The sequence below is a fragment of the Adiantum capillus-veneris genome, chromosome 18 (genome assembly GCF_014529385.1).
Source record: "Adiantum capillus-veneris isolate H3 chromosome 18, ASM1452938v2, whole genome shotgun sequence".
Taxonomy (NCBI): domain Eukaryota; kingdom Viridiplantae; phylum Streptophyta; class Polypodiopsida; order Polypodiales; family Pteridaceae; genus Adiantum; species Adiantum capillus-veneris.
The window spans coordinates 120,939,225-120,959,540 of record NC_140948.1 but is presented as its reverse complement, the minus strand read 5'-3'; the positions used below and the strand labels follow the sequence as shown (position 1 = coordinate 120,959,540).

General features: G+C 48.1%; 1 protein-coding gene across 1 annotated transcript in view; it reads left to right on the top strand.

Annotated features, from left to right (window-relative positions):
* LOC147436313 (uncharacterized) overlaps positions 1-20,316 on the top strand; it is an 87,557-nt gene that overhangs the window by 189 nt on the left and 67,052 nt on the right. Inside the window, exon 2 of the mRNA XM_086488135.1 lies at positions 47-195. Coding sequence (XP_086344261.1) covers positions 47-195 — 149 coding nt within the window. The remainder of the gene's footprint in view (positions 1-46; positions 196-20,316) is intronic.

The following is a 20,316-nucleotide window of genomic DNA, read 5'->3' as shown; positions in this document are numbered from 1 at the left end:
ATATAAAGAACTTGGCTGTGACAATGCCTTGTCACATTGGTTACAGGCTTCAAGAAACCAGATTCTCTGCTAATCTGGACGAAGATGCATGTCGCCAAGTTTACCTTTCTGCAGGCGGAGATAATGAAACAAGCAAAGAGAAGAAAGGAGCTGACTACGCAGATGAGCAGCTCACCTGGCAATACACGCGGGGAGGTGAGCCATTCCTACATAATTTGCATACATTCAAGCCACTGAAGTTTTTTTTTTTTTTTTCGACACACCAGAGGGCCCACAGGGGGAGGTGCTTATCCCTTCCAAATATTAGCCATGTTACATGGTCGGGCAAGGGCTGCGTACCATCGGGCAAGAGCCATGCGTAGGCATCACCATGGCCACCTAATTGATGCACCACATGCTGGGAACGACGGAGAGAACTCGTAGCAACCAGCTAGGAACCTCCTCCTCGGGTGACCCACCCCAGGAGGAGGATGCACTCGAGTGTCCAAGGGCAAGAGCCCTAGCAACGTGAACACCAGGTGAGCACAATGTGTCCCTCTAGAGTGTGACCCAGCAGGGGATTTGAACCCACAACCCGTAGGTTGAGAGGCCAAAGCCTTACCGTTAGACCAACTCTTTGGGGACTCAAGCCACTGAAGTTCACATCTTAGCAAAAGAAACTTACTTGCCTAGCTGTAAAAGAAATAGAAGCTGTTTGTGGATAAGTCCGCTCATAGCACATTTCAGAAGTGGTTTCATTAAACTCCTTGAGGTTGTTTAGCCTGTATACGGTTTCATCAGTTTGTCTGAGACTGAGAATTGGAAGAAAATTAGCCCGCTCATAGCACATTTCAGAAATGGTTTCATTAAACTGGTTGCTTAGCCTGTATACGGTTTCATCAGTTTGTCAGAAACTGAGAATTGGAAGAAAATTAGGTTTTTGTTTTTTCATTTGTAGTATTGTGTAACAGATGTTATAGGTTATGTTAAACTTCATAGCTTTTATAGAATTGTGAGCTTCTGCTGGGGTTATATATGTAATGGTGTAGGCTTTCACCCCATGACTGAATGACAGCTCCCCTTTGTAGCAAACTGAGTGCACGATGAAAAGAAGACAAGCACATAGAGAGAGAGAGAGAGAGAGAGAGAGAGAGAGAGAGGGGTTCTTCACATTGAACATGAAGCTGATCGCTGAATGTGTGGCGATGAAGTTTGCTCCCCTCTCACGCCATCTTCTGGCAGTTCGCCCCACGCTCTGATCTTGCTCCCCATGTCTCAGCTTGCACACGGATGCGACCTGCCTGGTTCTCGTCCACCCTTCTCCACCCTAACCCTAGCGTCCTTTCCAATTGATCTTTGGCCTGTGACGTTTTTTGTTTTCTTCCTTCTTTCTTACGCAGGCTTTTCCTTTCGATTGCTTTCTTGTCTGCTTGTTGCCTGTTGCACATGCTTATGACTTCTTTTGTTTGTGTGTGATATGTGATTTTGTCTGCTTGCTTGCCTGGCTATCTGCATGTGTCTGCCTGTCTGCTTGTGGGTGGTGTGTGTGTGTGTGTGGATGATTGCACGCTTTATGTTTTTGCCTGTTTACCTATATAATTCCCCTATTTTTGATCAATTGGCTAAGGTGTTCAGGGATTATGGTGGTCATAGCATAGTCACAAGGGACGCATTCCGGGACGGGGGACGAGGCTGAAATGGATTTTTAGTGTAAAAAAGAGAGCGGGATGGCAAGTGGGGACGGGAAGCCCGAAAAAGGGCGTCCCCTGTTACTATGGGTCATAGAGGGTTGGGAGGTTGAGCGTATAGCCTCTTCTGCAGCTTGTTCCATATTATGTTTTTGCTTATGCAGGTTGCAGAGTCAGAGCCCTGTAGATTCTTGCTAGGGATGGTTGCGAGTCTATCTCTCCCCCGGAATTTTGATGCAAAGTCTTTGGCAGTGCCTTGGAGACATGGAGTTGGCTTTTGGAGATTGTTTATGACCACTCCTAGCTTTTGTCATACCACCAATTTTTTGTAACTTTGTACTAAGGTAGTTTTCCCCTATGGTGTGTGGGTGTTGAATAGCCCAGGGTTTGTTCTCTATCAGATTTGTTATATTCTGTGTGCCTTTGGGCCTATAATTTGATTACGTAATACAAAAGGATATCAAGCTCCCCTTCTTTTGAGAGAGAGAGAGAGAGAGAGAGAGAGAGAGAGAGAGAGAGAGAGAGAGAGAGAGAGAGAGAGCGCAGAGCTTAGCTTCGCGCGTGCATTGCCCAGGAGTCTCCTACAACTGCTCGCGCCTTCAACATCTGCACATTGCTGACATCAATGCTGCTGGGTGCTGTTCTAGCCTGTCGCTGCTGAGCGCTGCTGCTACACGCTGTTGTAGACTAATGCTGCTGCTGTATAGGGTACACCCGAGCTGGTCCAGCACTCCTCCCATCCTGCTTTTAGTTTGCAAGGCTTTCATCAAACAAGCTGCCCATTCCCCAATTCTGCCTTGGTTGCCATATCTGAATAAGGCGCGCTGCCCTTGAGCCAAAGTGCATCGTTTGACATTTAATTACAATTGTTTCAGGATTGAGCTTGGCAGTAGTTCCACGATTCGACAATATTGTCCCAGCTATTCTTCTTCTTGTATATCGATTTTTGATTTTGGAGAGAGAGAGAGAGAGAGAGAGAGAGAGAGAGAGAGAGAGAGAGAGAGAGAGAGAGAGAGTGTTCTGCAAGAGTGAAAGTGATCTTCGAAGTACACAAGCTGTTTTGGCGGCTTGCCAATCTCCGGTGTCCCTCAAGGCGCCCCATCATCTTCTCCATGTTAGATTGCTTGTATCGGAGAGTTTCTCACTCGAGTTTGGGCGAAGACACAACTGCTCATTGATTGTGCCTTGGTTGGACGCATGACAAGACCTACACTTTCTTGTGCAACTTCGTGTGATTGGTGCCAATTTGCCATGAGTACCTTGCCGGTAGGGTTGTGGAGGTTACCTTATTGGGTAGGGGTATTTTCATGGTACAACTGTCACGTGCACATCTAACCCTATGTGTATGTGGACAAGCTACTTCATGACATGGGTTCAATTCAGTTAGATTAGGAAGTGTCCTGGCACTTTTGTGAGTCTGTTTGCAGACCGTGCATGTCCAGACACTTAGAATAGATGCATATCCTTTGGTTGCAGACAACATGACCATTAGATTTCCATCAGAACCCATCAGGAGCATTTTTACAGTGCATAGACCTATTTTCAAACTAGGTAGGGCAAACTTACCAAGCATGTATATAAGAAACCCTAGCTCTAGCACTTTCTGGTAGAAGAGGCAGCAGGAACCGCGTGTTCAATAGTCACCATCTAAGCAGGATCCCCACAGGACACCTAGCTTTTTTGGAGCAGATGACCCCTAGCGTTTCTGCATCAACACAGCTAGCGTTTTCAGGAGAACAAGCCCTGCGTTTTGCATTGCAGCAGCCTGGCGACAGAAGACCACGGATTAGCCCTAGCGTTAGCAGATTTGCATTAGCAAGACAGAATTCAGCCTAGCGTTTTTGGATCAGCAGGGCAACTCAGTGTTTTGCAGATTCATCGCGACAGAACCTCAGTTAGCTCCAGCATTTTCAGTTTTCAGCATCAAAGACTCTGCAGTAGCAGCCCCGAACCTCGCAGATTTTACCTTCCCGCAGCAGATGCTCGCCGCACGGTCAGATCCATCGAATTTTGCAGATTCAGCCCAGAAAACGCAGATTTCAAAATCTGCGTTTTCAGCGCGTTGTCGTCACATCGTCGCCATCGACATCGTCACCGACATAGATCAGAATTCAGCAGATACAAGATTTGCAGATTTCAGCCCGTCTCGTCGTCGTTCTCATCGTCGTTGACATCGTCGGCAAGTCCAAGCATTGTAGAGATTTGTGCAATCAATAGTAGACCGCTCTCGCCATAGAGAGTGGGGCCTTCGGAGGAGGGTTTGACAACATTCTGGTGTCCTATTCTTCTCTCTCTATCTCTCAGTCTCAGCACCTTCATTCACAGTGTTCACCACTTTGTTTGTGTCCATTGCACTCTCTCACTAAAGGAACGGAAGGCTCTTCCTTCCGTAAGTAAAAGGAATCCTTGAGCACAGTTCGGAGCACTCATCTTGAGCAAAGTTCAACATTCACTTCTGCTGCACCTTACGTTGGTATCAGAGCTTTGGCAGTGTTCTGTACCATTCAAGGAAAGAACCACAAGATTTTTTTTTTTGCTTGTTGCAATCACACGTAAGCCAAGTCCTGTTGGGTGTGTTGATTTCTAATTGTGTTTTTGAAGAGTGACAGGAAACCCAAGAAAGAAGGGCTTGTCCAACCTCCCCTTGTTTCTCTTTTTACTCATTGAGAGCGGACCGTGCACTTAGCGGCCGGCCAATCGATGTGAGGTGGGAAAAAAGCAACCTTGGTGTGACCGCAAGGCCGCCAAGGGGTGCGCCCGCGGGAAAGAGAAGAGCTCGGGTAAGAGAAGAGCCTTCTCTAACACAGATTGCATGCTAAAGAAGAACCTCGAGACCCTCAAGAACTCAAGACCCTCAAGAACCCAAGAACCCAAGAACCCAAGTTTCTCGTGAACTTAAGAACCCAAGACTTCAGTGTATGGTCATCACAACCCGAAGCGGAATGGGTACTTTGCATGAAGGTGCGAAGAAGAATTTTCCCCACCAAGAGATTTTTCCGACCTTCCCATTTCTCCACCTACGCCAAGGATTGCACCAAATCCTATGGAGGCTTTGGTCAAGACGATGATGGACAAGAAGAAGTTACAACAAGAAGCGCAACGCGCCGCCTTGGAGCGCGAGCGCGAAGAAAGAAAAGCAAAAAGAAAGGCAGCATTTGATTGAACACAAAGAAAGAATGGCAGCCATAGAATGTAGACACGAAGAAAGAATGGCAGCCATAGAGCGTGAGCACAACGATAGGAAAGCCGCATTGGTTCTACTCTTTCTAATGTGCAGGTGTAGATTGACAAGAATTGGGAGAAGGAGACTCCCTCAGTCTTGTCTTCTCCAAAGCTCGACGCACATGATTTGCATGATGATAAGTATGATGATTTGTATGATCAAGATGTGATTATTCACGAGTATGATGATTTGCATGATAAAGATGTGGCTAACCTCATTGTAGATTCGATCAGTTACGAAGAACCGATCTTGGCTCTCGAGTCGAAATCCAAAGAACCCCCACAGAAAGTATTATGTGTGCGCTTGATTAGTCAGCACGCATTGTTCGAGTGTTTCGTTCGCGATGGTTTCCTGTATTTTAGTCACCGTCCTTATGTGATCCCTTTTCATAGGCATGCCATATTGTACGCGATGAACACGATTCACTCATGAATGAGCACGGATGTATGCGGATTACTCATGAAAAGATAAAATGTTTGCATACAAGGAATTCACATTTCATGTCTCTTCCTTGGCATGACACAGTGTCCGAAAGAGCACAAGAAGGATTGAGCATTAAGCATTGGCATTTCCATTGTGATTTGCCACAGTTGATTGATTTAGATCAGAAAGACAAGTTTTGACCCCATTCTTTGCATGTGTTTGATGAACGGTTTGGCACTCCGTCTATATGTTCATCTACATTGCATGCACAGTTTTTTAAGAAGACTAGAATTTTTCCAGTCACTTCACATGGAATGGGTATGTTCATGTTTTTGTGTTAGAAGTGGTTTCATGAATTTTCATCATCGAAGGTTCTTGAAGAAGGTAGACGCATGACTATAGACGAAGTTGAAGCATTGAAGGAGCCATAGATGGCTTTGTGTCGCTTTCGGCGTGGCCCAAAGAAGCAAGCGTTGCAGACCTTTATGAAGTTCAAGTATCGCATGACCCACGCATCAAGGTGGGCCGGGGAAGAGTCCTTCCCAAGATTCCAGACAATGTTGGCGATCTCCCTCGACGCCATACAGTTCGGTACCAGTACCTCACTTTAAAAAGGAGGGGATGTCACGTGCACATTTAACCCTATGTGTACGTGGACAAGCTACTTCATGACATATGGGTTTAGTTCAGTTAGATTAGGAAGTGTTCTGGCACTTTTGTGAGTCTGTTCGCAGACCGTGCATGTCCAGACACTTAAAGTAGATGCATATCCTTTGGTTGCACACAACATGACCGTCAGATTTCCATCAGATCCCATCAGAAGCATTTTTACAGTGCATAGATCTATTTTCCCTATTTTTGACATTTTTCACTTATTATTTTTAAGTGACTTTTGTTGGGAACTAGGTAGGGAAAACTTACCAAGCATGTATATAAGAAACCCTAGCGCTAGCACTTTTTGGCAGAAGAGGCAACAAGAACCGCATGTTCAACAAGCACCTTCTCAGCAGGACCCCCACAGGACACCTAGCGTTTTTGGAGTAGATGACCCCTAGCGTTTCTGCATCAACACAGCTAGGGTTTTCAGTAGAACAAGCCCAGCGTTTTGCATTGCAGCAGCATGGCGAAAGAAGACCATAGATCAGCTCTAGCGTTAGCAGATTTGCATTAGCAAGACAGAATTTAGCCTAGCGTTTTTGGATCAGCAGAGCAACTCAGTGTTTTGCAGATTCATCGCGACAGAACCTCAGTTAGCACCAGCATTCATCATCAAGACTCCGCAGTAGAAGCCCCTAACCTTGTAGATCTCACCTTCCCGCAACAGATCCTCGCCGCACGGTCAGATCCATTGAAGTTTTGCAGATTCAGCCCGGAATTTCAGTTTTCAGTATCAAGACTCCGCAGTAGAAGCCCCGAACCTCGCAGATCTCACCTTCCCGCAACAGATCCTTGCTGCACGGACAGATCCATCGAAGTTTGCAGATTCAGCCCGGAAAACGCAGATTTCAGCATCTGTGTTTTCAGCGCGTTGTTGTCGCATCGTCGCCATCGACATCGTCACCGACATAGAGTCAGAATTCAGTAGATACAAGATTTGCAGATTTCAGCCCTTAGCGTTTTCAGATTTCAGCCCGTCTCGTCGTCGTCCTCATCGTCGTAGACATCGTCGGCAAGTCCAAGCATTGTAGAGATTTGTGCAATCAATAGTAGACCGCTCTCGCCATAGAGAGTGGGGCCTTTGGAGGAGGGTTAGACAACATTTTGGTGTCGTATTCTTCTCTCTCAATCTCTCAGTTTGAGCACCTTCATTCACAGTTCACCACTTTGTTTGTGTCCATTGCACTCTCTCACTAAAGGAACGGAAGGCTCTCCCTTCCGTAAGTAAAAGGAATCCTTGAGCATAGTTCGGATCACTCATCTTGAGCAAAGTTCTACATTCACTTCCGCTGCACCTTACAACAACTCTCAAATTTTACAACAGGTGCAGGTCGAGCTCCCATTGTCTGAGGTACTAGAGCTCTCTTCGTGACTCCGTGGTACGTGCACTTCACACTTGAGGACTTTGAAAGTCGGTAGTGGTTCCTCAGATACCCTCTCATCGTAGCATTTCCACGTCTTCTTTTACAACTCACTGATGAGTTGTTCTTGTAGAGGCGACTTTTAGATTTGGTGGAGTTGTACCAGGCTCTTTTGGACTCTCTGTGGGTTCCCCCCAGGTATTCAGATATATTCACCTATTGATGTTTTCCTAGAGTCGGTACAGATTTTAGCTTGGGAGATGGTCTTCCATCAGAGGATGACAATGACGGGACGACCTAGTTAGTGTCTACGGTGCCACGAGATGGGGCATCTGGCCAGGGATTGTGATAGCGTCATCCACAACAGCAGCAGACACAACCCCCACGAGACCTACTAGTAGACCAGTGGATGAGACTCCACCTCGGGGACATCGACAAACAAAGGGGGAGTGGCAGTTGGTTAGGAGGCGACACTCCTTTAGGCAGCATGATGCCTCCGCTAGGGCGGATCCATCTCCATTGCCTTCGCTAGCTCCTTTGTAGGTCTGTGCCACTTTGGACATGGCTCCTTCTCAGGCACAAGCTCCACAGTTAGTTGCTGGACCTTCCACATGGATACCCCTTCAAGTACCGTCCTTCCATCCTGTTTCACTGCCTACTAGACTACCAATAGAGTAGATATCGGATACGAACATGGAGCATGTTCTGGACCTTGGCTGCCTTTAATGCCTCTTGGTCCACCTCCGACTACTGCTTCATGGGCGAGGGTTACACTGTAGTTTCTAGGACACTGCTGTCCTTTCTGGGGGGTAACAAGGGTGGGCCTCTTAAGATTCTGTTGTATTTCCTTCACAGACTTCAGGGGAGCACTTTTCAACTTGTGGGGGGCAAGTATGTAATAGACTTGGACACTCAAGTCAAGATTCTACCGCGACACAACACAAATTCACTTCAGAACAGTTCACAATTGATTCGACACGGCCCGGCGGAGTTCCGTGCCAAGAGGTATTGGCCCCAAAGACTGGCGCCCCTTTCGGTATTTCTTTTTATATATTAATCTTTGAGCAAAGTACAACTCTCACGGGTGCTTGCTCTCCAAAGATCTATAGTGGTGCTCCTGGATCTCTTGGATCTCGCGCTCTGATGTAGGCGAGGCGCCCTGTGTCCATGGGGACGTGGGCATCTGCGAGCTCGGGCCTCCTCAGCCTGCTGTAGACTCACTCCTCTCTGGATGGTTGGAGGTGGTGGTGCTGCTATGGTCCTCTGAAAAAAGTTTGTGAGCTGTGTCTGGCGCTCGTCTCTCACAGTTGATGCTACCTAGAGGAGAGAGTCCCAATGCTTATCTTGAGGAGAAAGCGGCCGAGCTGTCGCTGGTCTCTGGACTCAAAAGTCTGATGTAGAGTGGGCTGATTTGTAAACAAGGTCGGGTATCTGCCTCGCTCTCAATCTTTGTTGTGCAAAGTTTGCATATCCTTTCTGCTCTGGGGACATGTGTAGCTCGCCCTGCCTCAATCTCTAGCCGGTGTGACGATACTCTGAGCTGTCCAATGGTGACCCGTGCTCTATGTGGCATGTAGATATCCATGTATCTTGGTCTCTGGATGAACCCATCTGCTAGGATGGTCAAGAAGTGATCTTTGTAGTATTGCCTCTTCGTGGGGAGAGGCTCTCTGGGTGTGGTCTGTGTCTCCCTAATGTAGAGCTGACAGAGGTCCTGTCTGAGAACATGATTCCTCTCAGTGTGTGAGAGGCGTATATGAGGAGAGTTAGGATCATACTGAAAAGGAGCAGGTTTGTGATGTCCAAACCATGGGATGTTAACCACTCTATGACTTGTGAGTACCATGCTCTCGTGTCACCCTCCTGATGCAGCTGTATCAATGCCTCAAAAGCTTTACAGGTGAGTCTGTCTGGTGGGAGCTCTCGCATGCGCTGAATGAGTGAAAAATAATAAGTGAAAAATGTCAAAATAGGTAAAATAGGTAAAATAGGCTAATGCATTGGAAAATTCCCCTGATGGATTCTGATGGGAATGCTTATGATCATGCTGTGTGCAACCAGAGGACATGCATCTGCACCAGAGTTACCGGAACGTGGAATGGGAACGGCGATGGGCCTCCTTACGAAACGAAGGAACGGGAACGGGAACGGGAACGGGAACGGGAACGGTGCGGAACGGGAGGCTAAAAAAACACCCAAATATTGTTTTTTTTAGCGTTCTGTGTTTGAATACAAGTAGTACTAGAGTCCTTTGACTGTAATACCCACAAAAAACACGATTCGAAGACCATTCAACCTTATTATGACTTGATTGGGATGTGCAGCGTCCAGAGTACATAGCACATATACAACATTGAGCAAACACAATGCCCATACACAATGCTCTCAAATAATTGCAAGAGTAGTAGTCAGAGATAACACTTTGGAATTAATTATGGCTAACAAGCCTCAAGGGTGCCAAGGTGCTACAAAACTTTAAAAAACCAAATGGGGGCAAACTAATGACCACAATACCAAAAGACTGAAGGTGACAAATACCATAAAGATGCTAGTAGCTACAAATGGCAAAGAGGGCAAGGCTCAAGCAGCCATACAAAAAGGTAAGGATAAATGGCAGAGACTCAACACTCAAGAGCCACTAGCCTGAGAGGCCTCCCAATCCGTAGTAGCCGGCTGTAAATCATGCCTCATCATCGAGCTCTAGGCCCGGCTCGATCTCAGCCACGGATGAAGTACCTGGTGTTGGTGGATGTGCATCTCCACCTGCCTGAGGAGCCTCTTGCTCCATCTCCCACTGTGTAAAAGGATTTGTCTGTTTGTCTGTACTCTTGCAAAGCATTTTCAAATTTGCGCTGTGACGAAGACAAGATCATTACCCTTCTCCACTCCAAGCCGATTCCTTTTCTTGGAAGCAATGTGGCTAAAGGTACTCCACAATTGCTCCAAGCATGAGGTACTAACTGACTGGCTGAGAATACGGATCGCAAATCTCTGAAGCTCAGGGCCATCATAGCCATAGTCCTCCCACCATAGCACTGAACCTATCTTCCTGCGATCAATCTGAGCATCTGGACTGCCAAATGACCCCCGCATCTCTCTGTACTGTCTCAACTGGTCTCTGACAATGCGTCGCCCATCTCTGTCTAGAACCATCTTGTTTAAGATCTCTATAAATTGGTTCATGACTTCCAAGTTCCCTATCTGTCTCTTGCCCTGCACCTTGGAACTCTGGATCCACCATGTACGCTACCCCGTGTAAAGGAGAGGCATATGAATTCCACCTCGAGTTACAAAACGCATGGATCTCTTTATATCGCTCTGCGTTTGGCTCAAGCTGTGCAAGCTGCTCAATCGTGCGGTCCATTGCCTCATAAATCTTGCCAATGCAAGGATCCATGCCATCCAGAATTCGAAGCAAATGAACCACTGATTTTACCTGTGCGTCTAGACTCTTGAGCTCCTTACAGAACTCAAGATCCTCTGCCTTATCCTTGCACAAAATCCCTGCAATTGTCTTTGCATAGGGGGAGGTGGTGAACTCATCACTGATGAAGACCTGTCGGATCGCATTTTGACATTCAGACAGCCTGCGCACAAGAAGAAAGTTGAATTCGAAGCGGGTGTCTGAATACTTTAGAAGCACTTTGCCGCCCGACCTCTTGAGGTACTCACTCCGAACCAAGTTATGATTGTTGATGAAAGTAACAATCTTCACTGCATCAGCAATGACTGGAGCGATCCAGTCTAGCTTGCGGATGTCTTTTAGAAGGTTGTTCAAGCAGTGTGCCATGCAAAAGCACACTATCACATGCGGATAGTGGCCTCTATAATAGATGCTGCTGCCCTGTTTGATGCCTCCCCATCTGTGACAAAGGCCACCAAGTGTTGCTCACCGATTGTTTCTATGGCCGCTGTCCACTCTGCAGAGAAGACATCGGCGAACTTGCCACTCTCGGTGGCATCATGAGAGTGCACAAAGTACATCTCTCCACTCGAGTATGCGACGAGACCGTGGATAGATCTCTTCCTTGTATCGCTTCATCCGTCGGCAATGAGGGAAACGCCATGTTTTGCCCAAAGACGCTGAATATTGAGGGTTGCTTGCTCCACGATAGCCTTCTCTCGATCGAGCAAAGTGGTTCGGAGAGCCTCTGAAGATGGTGGCACATAGCCGGTGCCATACTCTCCTATCCGTTGCACCATGACTTTCCAATACTCGACCTATTTCGATCAAACATAGAAGAGGTTAGTATCAAAAAGGTGGAAATGACGATAACGCGGAAGAAATGAGAGAGAAGATTGATAAATCATAAAACAATGAACATACCTCGCCGCGACAAATGGGATATGGTCGTGATAGAAGAATTGGGCTACGACCGCATCCACCTCTTTCTTCTTCTATGGGTCCCAAGAGGTGGCAAGGGTCCTTTGGCGACGAATTGGACCTTGTGAAGATGCACCAACACCTACACCGGGTAGAGAGGAAGAAGGGAAAATGAGGGTCTTTGGATCAATACCTTTGCGTGCGTTGGCTTTATGGTTGAATTCCCGATCCTTTTCCTCGAGCTCCTTCCTCTTCTCGATGGTTTCGTTGGTGCAAAATCTCACCTCATGTCCCGACACTCGAAGAAAGTGTGCCCTCACTTTGTCATGCCCCCCTTTCCGTGTATAAGAGCATAGCTTGCATGCCCATGCACGAGAACCTCCCGCCGCCGACAAGGTGCCCTCCGAGGTCACTTCATCCCACCACGACCATTCCTTCGCCTTTTGAGTGTTGCCCGCATGAACAGAGGGGGTTGTACGAGAAGAAGAGGCCATGGATTATCTGCGAGAGAGAGAGAGAGCTTGAGAGAGGGCTTGAGAGAGAGGCTTGCCTTGAGCAATGGGAAGTTGAAACTTGAGATAGAGAGCTTGAGAGAGAGGCTTCACCTCTTGAAAGTTGAGACCTAGAGAAGGAGAGCTTGAAAGTTGAGCCTTGAGCCTTGAGGGTTAGCCCAAGAGAGAGAGAGAGGTGGAGAGCTTGAGGCTTGAGCCTTGAGCCTTGAGCCTTGAGGGTTAGCCAAGAGAGAGAGAGAGTTGGAGAGCTTGGCCTTCAACCTTGATGCATTTGTGAAGAATGGGGGTAGAAGGGGCTATTATATAAGCTATGGAGGTGGGCACTGTAAGTGGCCGTTGCTGCCCCAAACAGTCAAATTTTTTAAAACTAAAAAAAATAGCCGTTTATAGCCGTTGGTAGCTGTTCCAGCCGCCCCGGTCATTCCGATGCGTTCCCGGCTGTTCCTGCCCTGCCGTTCCGGTCATAGACTGCCTGCCGGAATGTACGTCCGTTCCGGAACGTTCCCTTCACTCCCAGCCGGCCGGAACGCCGTTCCAAGGCCTCTAGAATCCGTTCCCCGGTAACTCTGATCTACACTAAGTGTTTGGACATGCACGGTCTGCGAACAGACTCACAAAAGTGCCAGATCACTTCTAAATCTAGACTGACTGGACTGACTGAACCCTGATCATGCTGTAGCTTGTCCACGGACACATAGGGTTGGATGTGTCACGTGACATCCCCTCCTTTTCAAAGTGAGGCACATGTACCGAACTGTATGGCGTCGAGGGAGATCGCCAATAGCATCCGGAATCTTGGAGGGGACTCTTCGCCGGCCCACTCTGATGTGTGGGTTGTGCGGTACTTGAACTTCATAAAGGTCTGCAACGCTTGCTTCTTTGGGCCGCGCCGAAAGCGACACAAAGTCTCCTGTGGCTTCTTCGATGCTTCAACTTCGTCTAAAATCATGCTTCTTTCTTCTTCAAGAATCTCCATGGCTGAAAATTCCTGAAACCACTTCCAACACAAACATGAACATACCCATTCCATGTAAAGTGAGTGGAAAAAATATTGTCTTCCTCAAAGACTGTACATGCAATGTAGATGAACAAAGAGACGGAGTGCGAAACCGTTCACCACACACACGCAAACAATGAGATCGAATCTTGTCTTGCTGATCTAAATCAATCAACTGTGGCAATTCACAACGTAAGTGCCCATGCTTGATGCTCATACTTTCATGTGCTTTTTCTACAACTGTGTCGTGCCAAGGAAGAGACATGGAATGTGACTTCCTTGAATGCATACTTTTCAGCTTTTCATGAACAATCCGCATACATCCGTGCTCATTCATGAGTGAAACGTGCTCAACGTACAATATGTCATGACTAGGAAAAGGGATCACATAAAGACGCTAACTAAAATACAGGAAACGATCACGAATGAAACACTCGTACAATGCCTGCGTATGAATCATGCGAACACATAATACTTCCTGTGAGGGTTTTTTGGACCTAAACTCGAGAGCCAAGATTGGTTCTTCTTGAAGGGGTTCTTTGGACCTAGGCTTGAGAGCCAAGATCGATCTTTCGTGATTGATCGAATCTGCAACGAGGTTAGCTTCGCTAGCAAAAGCATCAACTAACTCATCATTCTTGTGAACAATCACGTCATCTTCATGCTTGTGAGAAATCACATCTTGATCATCATGCAAATCATCATGCTTGTGAGAAATCACATCTTGATCATGCAAATCATCATGCTTGTCATTGTCATCCAAATCATCATGCAAAATCATTGGCATTCAAATCATCATGCTCATCATTATCATTCAATTCATCATGCTTCTCATAATCATGCAAATCCTGTGTATCATGCTTGGGAGAAGAAGAGACTAAGAGAGTCTCCTTTTCCCGAATCTCTTCAATCTTCGCCTGCACATTAGAATGAGAGAGGAAGAATGAACAACATTCTTGCGATCCAATTCTGTTTATCTTTCTGCGTACTTGCGATCAAATTCTTTGGCCTCCAAGCGTAATTGCTCGTGCTCACGCTCCATGGCTGCCATTCTTGCTTCGTGCCACGTTGTCATCATGTCCATCATCGTCTTGCACCAAGCCTCCATAGGATCCGATGCAATCCTTGGCGTAGATGGGGAAGGGGGAGGGTCAGAAAAACCTCCTGGTGGGGAAAATTCTTCTTCGCCTCTCTCATGCTCATCACCTCCAAGCGAAGTATCCATTCCGCTTCGAGTGATGACCATTCTGAAGTCGTGGGTTCTTGTGGTCTTGGGTTTTTAAGTTCACGAGGAACTTGGGTTCTTGGTTCTTGGGGGTCTTGAGGTTCTTGGATTCTTGAGGTTCTTCTTTCGCTTGCAATCTGTGTTAGAGAAGGATCTTCTCTTCACCCGAGCTCTGCTCTTTTCCGTGGGCGCACCCATTGGCGGCCTTGCGCTCACACCAAGGTTGCTTTTTTCCACCTTACGTCGATTGGCCGGCCGCTGAGTGCACGGTCCGCTCTCAATGAGTGAAAAGAGACACAAGGGGAGGCTGGACAAGCCCTTCTTTCTTGGGATTCCTGTCACTCTTCAAAAACACGATTAGGAATCGACACGCCCAAGCGAACTTGGGTTCGTGCGACCGTAACAAGCAAAAAAAAATATCTTGTGATTCTTGTGGTTCTTTCCTTGAGTGATATAGAACACTTCCAAAGCTCTGATACCAATGTAAGGTGCAGCGGAATGAATGTTGTTCTTTCTCAAGATGAGTGCTCCATAATGTGCTCAAGGTTCCTTTTTGTTCTTATGGAAGGGAGAGCCTTCCGTCCTTAATGAGAGAGTGCAATGATCATGAACAAAGTGAATGGACACTGTGCATGCAAGTGTATGAGACTGAGAGATAGACAGAGAAGAGAATACGACACCAGAGACGTTGTAAAACCCTCCTGTGAAGGCCCCACTTCGTTGGCGAGAGTGGTCTACGATTGATTGCACAAACTCGTACAATGATGATGCATGAAACTGATGCAAGTCTAGACTATGTCCACGACGACGACGGGGATGACGACACCGACCTAAGGGCTGAAATCTGCAATCTTTTATTTGCTGTCCAAAAACGCTATGGGTTGAAATCTGCTACAATCCAAAACGCTGGTTTTGGGGCTGATTCTGAGGTCTTTGTCGCTGAAATTCTGCAGGTCTTATGGCTGAAAACTGAGGTTCTTAAAGGCTGAAACTGCTGGTCCTTCCGGGCTGAATTTGCTACTCTTTAGGGCTGAATCTTGCTAGGATCAAAACGCTAGGCATGAGGGCTTTTTTGCCGATGACAAGGGCTGAAAACGCGGATGTTTGCAGCTTTGCGGTGATGAAGCTACTGTTGAAAACACTATGCATGAGGCTCTGCTTGCGGTGACTACCTGTTGCAAAAACGCTAGGCTGTGGGAAACTCCTGGCGATGATGCGGGATGTGAAAACGCTAGGGGAGAGAAGGTCCTTGCTTGGAGGAAAATCCACCAAGTGTCTTGCTTGAGAAGTTGCTTGCTGAGCTTGGCTCCTGTTGCCTCTTTTGCCATTTAGTGCTAGTCTAGGTTTGCTTATATACAAACTTACTCAATTTGCCCTACCTACTTTCCAACGAAAGTCACTTAAAAATAATAAGTGAAAAATGTCAAAAATAGGTAAAATAGGCTAAATGCATTGGAAAATTCGCCTGATGGATTCTGATGGGAATGCTTATGATCATGCTGTGTGCAACCAGAGGACATGCATCTACACTAAGTGTCTGGACATGCACGGTCTGCGAACACTCACAAAAGTGCCAGATCACTTCTAAATCTAGATTGACTGAACTGACTGAACATGCTGTAGCTTGTCCATGGACACATAGGGTTGGATGTGTCACGTGACATTGTGTAGGCCGGTATGATCTGCTGAGCAGCCGTGCTATAGGCGCTGAATGGCCCTCTCCACCATAATAGATGTAAAGAAAGTCAAGGTGGTAGGTCGAGGGTCGGATGGCTCTGGGATCAGTGGCTGCCGAGGTATCTGGTATAGGCGCTCATCATAGTCATGCCAGGTCTGAGGGTCCTCTAGTGGGGTAGTAGGACGTGGCTCTTTGAGAATCCTCCATGCTGTGGCGCAGTATGTACTCATGAGAAGGTGGTATAGCTCAAGCTCCTGCTCCTCCTTGAAGGCCTGCCTTTTACGGCATGTAATGACCTTCGTCTGTCTCCTGATCTCGCTCTCGGGGATCTCCTCTAAGGCTCGTCGAGCCCGTAGCTGTCTGTATAAGTCTCTGCACTCCCTGTCATACCATCTGTTCTGGGGCATCGTCCCAAGGGGTGGGGGTCGACCACTGTGAGTAGTGTATGGGAAGCAATTGAGGGCTGAGGTGTGAAGAACTGCGGAGAGCTGGCTAGTGAGTGTAGGGAGTGGTGTATCTGGATCGAGAGCATAGATCCCCTCATATACATGTGATGAATAGACTCTGGCAAGCTCATGTGTGAAATATATGGTAGTGTGTGGTGTGGGTGTGGGTGGTGTGTGAGAAATGGGTGAACCAAGGAAAGAGAGAGCAAGGTATGCGCGGTCAGCCCCGATAGGTAGTGGTGGGATGGTGAAGGATGTGAGCAGATAGGCTGCCTCTCTGAGGCCGATGATGTAATCCACTCTACTACCTCTGCCAGATACTGATGGTGGTATGCAAGTCAAGCCTCCAGATGATGGCCATTGTGCCATCCCGTTATAGATAACGAGACGGTGCTGTGATCCCAAACAGAGTATGTGTCTCCCATATGGTGTGGGTGTGGTGGTGTCTCCGGAGGTCCTCTCTGTCTGTGTGTTCTCCATGGTGGAGAGTAGCTCTGGGTCATCGAAGTCTTAGATGTCACACTGTCTACTTTGTGTCCTGGCGTTGAAGTCCCCCATAAGAAAGACTTCCCCTAGTCTGGAGTACTCCATGATTCCCTCCCTGAGACATGTATATGGTGATTGTGTGTCATCCTCCTCCTCTCCTACATGTGTATGGGTCTCCTCTACCCCTGCTCCTCCTGCATGTGGAGATCTAGAACCGCTAGACGCGAAGTAGCAAATGGCAATGTATAGAGTGTGCTCCTCCGATAGCTCAATCCGTATCCACATGTAGCGTGCCTCTAGGTCACGGGCTACTATCTGTATCCTGCTATGAAGTGAGCGGCGATAGAGGATTGCTACTCCGCTAGATCCTCTAGAAGTGTTGTGCTGTGTGCACTTCCTGTGTAGAGACTCCCACTGGTAATCTTGTACTCGAGGTAGGCCTCTCTCGGGACTCGCATGTGTCTCTGTGAGTAGAACAATGTCTCGGTCATGCATCACCTCCTCTAGTCTCCCTGGATGTGTCCAGAGAGAGCCATTGCAGTTCCAAACTGCCATGTGTATCTCCTCGTATACTGTCCATAGGCCTCGAGTCCTATGCTACGGCCTTGCCATCAATGATGACTCGACCGTCTCAGTAGGAGGCCTGTTTCCCCTCTTTGCGTGCTTGTTGTACTCGAGGCATGCATGCTCTCCTATGTTCTACTTGCATCTTTGAAAGGTCATCATCAAGGTAATTGGGTGCCCCTGTGAGGCCTTGTAGGATGACCTCTTGCGGATGAAGAGGGTACGGGCTTCTTCCAATGGAAATTGGAGGATGAGGGCCCTGTTTTTGGTTGGGTCTTTACCGACTCTCCAAGCTTTGGTGAAGGGGGTTGGGTCTTCTATTTTGTACCCAAGCTTGGTACATAGGGTTTTGCCATCTTTTTCGGGGAGTGGAGTCTTTCCTTCTTCCATGCCGCTGACTCGTACATTTAGGCGGCGGGCATGCCGCATCTTCTCCTCCACGAGTGTGGTGTGTACAAGGAGGGCCTCTTCCTTGTGAGCGTCCTCTTTGGCTCCTTGTAAGGTTCTTGACCACCTCCACCCACCCTTCCTTTGTGGCCTCGAGCTTGTCTTCCAAGCTTTCGGTGAGAGCTTTGGTGAGTTCTTCCTTGATGGCCTCTTTGGTTTCATTGTTTATTTCACCTTCCTCGGGGGTGAGGGATGCGATTGAAGCATTGAGGATGGCCATTTGTTCTTGCATCTCCTCCTCCTCCTTTTTCCATCCTTCTTGGGTCTCCTTCCACATCGCAAGCTCCTTCCTTGTCTCCTCGTCTTTAATCTCTTTTTCTTTGACCCTCTTTCTCCTTATTCAAAGCTTCCACTTCCTTCTCGAGCTTGGAGAGACGATTGATGATAGTGTTGATGGCGGGATCCGTCATTTTCTTTTTCTCCTTGATTGTGGCATTGAGCTTGTCGTCCATCTTGGTTAATTCCTCCTTGGTCACTCCTCCTTTTGCCATCTCGGAGCTTCCTTGATTTGTTCGTTTGTCTTTTGTGACTCAAGTGTTGAGGGGAGTCATGATGAAAGATAGTGCAATGAGGGGGCAACAAATGTGTGGGGGGGGGGGGGGGGGGGGGGGGGGGGGGGGACGTGCAATGTGGGTAGTGGGTGATGTGAAAGTGCAATGTGTGTATGTGTGTGTGTAGGGGCGGCGGCAGTAGGGAGGGATAGGGGCGGCAGCACTGGTGCAGGTGCAGGTACACAACAGGTGGGACTAAAGTGGGGCAACAACACTGGTGTAGCGGCACTGGTGTAGGTACAACAGCTACACAGCTGGTGGGACTTTAGTGGAGGGAGCAGCACGTAGGTACCAAGCAGCGTACAGGTAGCAGCAGGCAGGGCGCGTGTAAAAAATAGGCAGGAGTGGTGGCGGGCGTTGCACACGCAGGCAGGGGGCGTGGCGGGCGCACACACACACAGAGAGAGAGAGAGAGAGAGAGAGAGAGAGAGAGAGAGAGAGAGAGAGAGAGAGAGAGAGAGAGAAGGAGAGAGAGAGAGAGAGAGAGAGAGAGAGAGAGATTTTTAACGTCTATGTCAGGCCGAAATCGGCCTATGAGACAAATCAAATGTACATGGTGTGTATGTCATCCGTCTATCGGAGAGACAAATGAAACAAAACTGATACAAAACTGAACTGAATGTAGGTAGTGGGGTATCTGAGGAGGGATGGAGCTCTATCTCTAGGGGTATATGCATGTCTATATGCTCAAGGTAGTACAATCATGAGAATGCATCAAGCTATCTAGCTCCATCCTGTACTAATGGGGGGATGTAAGATGTGGTACATGGGCGGGTCTGGTGCCAAGGCTGCCCGGATGAAAGCTGTCGGGTCGGCCCTCATCCGGGCCACTCGCTCCTCAGTGGCACGGCGCTCCCGGGCTCGGATCTCCTCGATCTGTCGGTGGTGGGAGCGCGCGCCCCTGTAGCCTGTGACTCGTGGTCGTCGTCTAGCTCGGCTCACCTCCGCCTGTGGGAGTGTCACTCCCCTCTGAGTGTCTGGTGGGGGAGGGGCGGTAATCCTCTGAAAGAAGTCTGTGAGCTGCGACTGTCTCCCCTCTGTCTGTGTAGCTGTGTGTGGCTGTAGTAGTGTGTCCCGATGGCTCTGTATCTCTAGTAAGAACCGTCCGAGCTGTCTCTGATCCCGAGAGTCCATGATCTCTCGGAGAGTGGGCTGTCCTCTGAATAGGGCCTCATACCTGCCTCTGATCTCAGTGTATGCTCTGCATCTTCATACAAAGTGCTCCTCACTCTCCACCTCCTCTGTGCAGGCTATGCAGACGCGCTCCTCCCTGGGGACACCAGTATGTCTCCCGATCTCAATCTCTAACCTGTGTGAAGCCACTCTCAGCTGACCAATCGCCACCCGTGAGCTATGTGGCATATATGTGTCCATGTAGCGTGGTCTCTGTATGAACCCCCCAGACAATATGGTGAAACTGGTCTCTGTAATCTGACATCCTCGTCCCCAAGCCAGGTGACTCCCAGACTCTCCTAGTGTATAGCTGCCACAGATCCTGTCTCAGTACCAAGTTCCTCTCACTGCGAGAGAGGGTGAACATATGGTGAGTGGGGGTCGTACTGGAAAGGTGGTAGGCTCTCCATGTCAAGACCGTGTCCCTCAAACCATGCTCTGACCTGTGAGTACCATGCTCTCTCATGCCCACTCTCTGATAGCTGTATAGCTGCCTCAAATGCTCTACGAGTAAGTCTGTCAGGAGGTAGCTCTCTCATCCTCTGGATGAAGCAGACTGTCTGGAATAGTGCCTCTACCACC